This window comes from Lepisma saccharinum, chromosome 5 (genome assembly GCF_977018435.1).
Source record: "Lepisma saccharinum chromosome 5, izLepSacc3.1, whole genome shotgun sequence".
NCBI classification, from domain to species: domain Eukaryota; kingdom Metazoa; phylum Arthropoda; class Insecta; order Zygentoma; family Lepismatidae; genus Lepisma; species Lepisma saccharinum.
Window position 1 is genome coordinate 39,126,992 of NC_139233.1, and position 3,264 is coordinate 39,130,255.

Below are 3,264 nucleotides of genomic sequence, written 5' to 3' on the forward strand. Positions count from 1 at the left end.
GCAAGGCAATTCTTCCTAGTTTGCATAAAATCAGTCAAGCCTCAAACTGCCTTTCAGAAGTAAATTAGAACAAATGTACTTCATTCTTCAAGGACAGACATTGGAAGTGTAATCTGTCATTTTTTAAAAAATAGGAAGTACTCTAGATGCAAAATGCTAGTTAGAAAAGAAAACATTTACATATGCTGATTTTTTATGATTGATTGAATTGTTAAGTCCACTTTATGCACAGATAGGCTAATCAGAACTGAACCTACAGTTTAAAGTGGAATCCGAACCACTGTGCAATGCATGCTGATATTTTAGTAGTGGGAACTATGCTATAGTGATGCCATACAACAGAGACAGGCAATGTCGTTTATACCAAATGTTAGTTACATGCGTACCTTCCCTCGGAGCAAATGAACTCTTCCCACTCCATGCCCATGCGCAGTGACAACAAGAACAGGGCAGTTGTAAGCGAGCCATCACAGAGTGTAGTCACGATGTTACGAAGCAGGACCAGCGGAGCTGGTTAAAAAAATAATGTTGCACAGCACGACAGTGTCACAAACAGTGCAAAGCAACCTGCGAGCAGCTCTGAGAAGAAAACTGCGACACTTTATGCATAGCCAACCCAGCATTCATTCTACATGACAATGCTCGGGCACATACAGCAGGAGCTGTGGCTGATTTGTTCAATCGCTGGGGATGGGAAGTGCTCTACCACCACGACTTTGACCTAATCCGTAAGATGAAGGAACCACTTCGTGGGATTCGCTTCCGAACAGTTAGACATTCTTCTGGCAGTAGATCGCTCTCCTCTCTCTATCAATAGATTAGGCAGTGCCAACGGCATCCGATGGCTTCCACATTGTTGGTAATACATTGTACTCAACGCTGGGGACTACATCGAATGTCTTTAAACCTTAGAACCATGTATGTACGAGGGGATATCAAAAAGTTTTAATTATCCCCCAGAATTTATTGAGTGATTTCGATGAAACTTTGCTTCTGTAGTTATTAGACCTTCTATGTGTTCTGTAGTGAAAATTATTAATGTGTGTTATTTCTGTTCTTTATAGTTGGCGCTAGTTGTCAGTAAAGTGCAAAATGGAGAAGATCGAAGCTCGCAGCGTTATTAAGTTTCTGCATTTGAAGGGTCACAACGCCCGCCAAATTCATGAAGAAATAAAAGTTGTGTATGGTGGTGATTGCCCATCCTATGACACTATTGTGAGGTGGAAGAGACATTTCCAAACAGGTCACATGTCTGTTACAGATGAACCTAGATCTGGACGCCCATCATCCACGGATGACGCCGCCACAGTGAAGAAAATCGAGGATATGATACTGGAAGATCGACGCATAACTATCCAAAACATCATGCGACAAAGTGGACTCAGTTATGGTAGTGTTTGGAATATTATTCATAAGGAATTGCATATGTCTAAGGTGTCGGCCCGCTGGGTTCCGCGTTTCTGACTCCTCTTCAGAGACAAACACGGCGTGACATGTCGAGTCAGATGTTGAACATTTTGGAACAAAACGAGGAAGATTTTTTTGCCCGTATGATAACTATGGATGAATGTTGGATCTACCTATATGATCCTGAGACAAAACAGATGAGCAAACAATGAAAGCACCCCTCGTCTCCTCCCCCCAAAAAAGCAAAGGTGAAAAAGTCTGCTGGGAAGGTCATGCTCTCAGTGTTTTGGGATTGTCGTGGGGTCATCCTTACAGACTACCTTCGGAAGGAAGAAACTATCACTGGGACATACTACTGCTCACTTCTGAGGAAGTTACGAGATGCTGTGAAGGAAAAACGTCGCGGCATGCTCTCCAAAGGGATCCGTCTCCTTGCGGACAATGCACCCGCTCATTCATCGCAAGCAGCGGTTCTTGAAGCTCACCGTTGTGGCTATGAATTATTACCGCACCCGCCCTATTCTCCCGATCTAGCACCAAGTGACTTTTTCCTTTTCCCACATATGAAGAATCCACTTCGGGGTCGCCATTTTGACAACACTAACGATGTCATATTGGAGGTGGAGCGCTGGTTTGCCATGCAATCTGCAGAGTTCTACAATGATGGTCTTCGACAGATCAAAAAACGCTGGGAGAAATGTGTAACTCTGCATGGTGACTATGTAGAGAAGTCACAATAAAAGGATATAAAACTTAACTTTCTGTCTCAATTATTTCATGGGGATAATTAAAACTTTTTGATACCCCCTCGTATGCTATGTGTCTAGAAAGTAAATGTTTGCCACTACTAAAAAATCAGCCCTTGCATATGTGCACTCTTTCTACATATCTAGAAGGAAAATATTAACCCTTCATTGGTATACGGGTTCCAGAGTAACGTAGTTAGTATACGCATGAGCATGGTGCTCATATATGAATTTCATTGTTTTTTTCCAATAATTTCCAACATTCATCGCATTTAAAATTATTTATAAATGTTTATGCAGCATGACAATAATATTTTTGTACTGCAATATTGCTGCATATAGTCTAAGAAGCCAATTATAAAAAAAAAAAAACAATTTAGATGATTTTATTTGCAATTTACTTTTGATAATTTATTGCATTAGATTAGTAATAAATCTGAACCATAATTTATTTCCATAATTTGATGAGGGACATGTACATTCCATCCTGTAGTTTATCATGCCCAATATATTGAGGTGAAAGAACAAGTAAATTAGGTTCATCTTTACAGGCAGGCTATTATTATGATTGCTCTTCGATAGCTCCTGAACAACATTATTTTCTGGGGCCTGAGAATCACTCTGTTCAGGTCTTCTCTTTCCTCATCACTTGGTTCAGAAAGCCATTCTCGTTTATGATGTTCTTCATTCATGCTGGCAGATTTCATCGTTTATTTAGCAGGAAATGTTAGCAGTAATAGTTGAATGGTGACAAATAACAAAATAATAACCAAAATATCAAAACAGAAAATAGTGAAGCAACACAAATTCAATGGGCACAAAAATATTTTGAAGAAAATAGTTACACTGTCGTATGTGTAAGTGTGGTGCTCACATGGACTGTCAACAAAATGATGACAGTGCCATCACCTACAACTAATACAGTCTGTCCACAGGCATTACAAATGACAGCTACATGAGGCCAGAAAGTAATACCGTTATATCCACTGTGCTCGCACGTACCAGTAAAGGGTTAATGGTTACACACATACTCAAGAAAGTGTAATGCCAATGTTTCCATCTAAATTAATTAAAATTACTTTTTATGTAAATGAAAGACAAAAATAAAATG

The 3,264-nt window shown here is 39.7% G+C and overlaps 1 protein-coding gene across 1 annotated transcript; it reads left to right on the plus strand.

The window, feature by feature from the left end:
* Nucleotides 1–1,092: 1,092 nt before the first annotated feature.
* Nucleotides 1,093–1,464, plus strand: LOC145987997 (protein GVQW3-like). The gene has a single exon (XM_083122837.1). It carries the CDS (start codon nt 1,093–1,095, stop codon nt 1,462–1,464), a length of 372 nt encoding a protein of 123 aa, XP_082978963.1.
* The last annotated feature ends 1,800 nt before the right edge of the window (nt 1,465–3,264 follow it).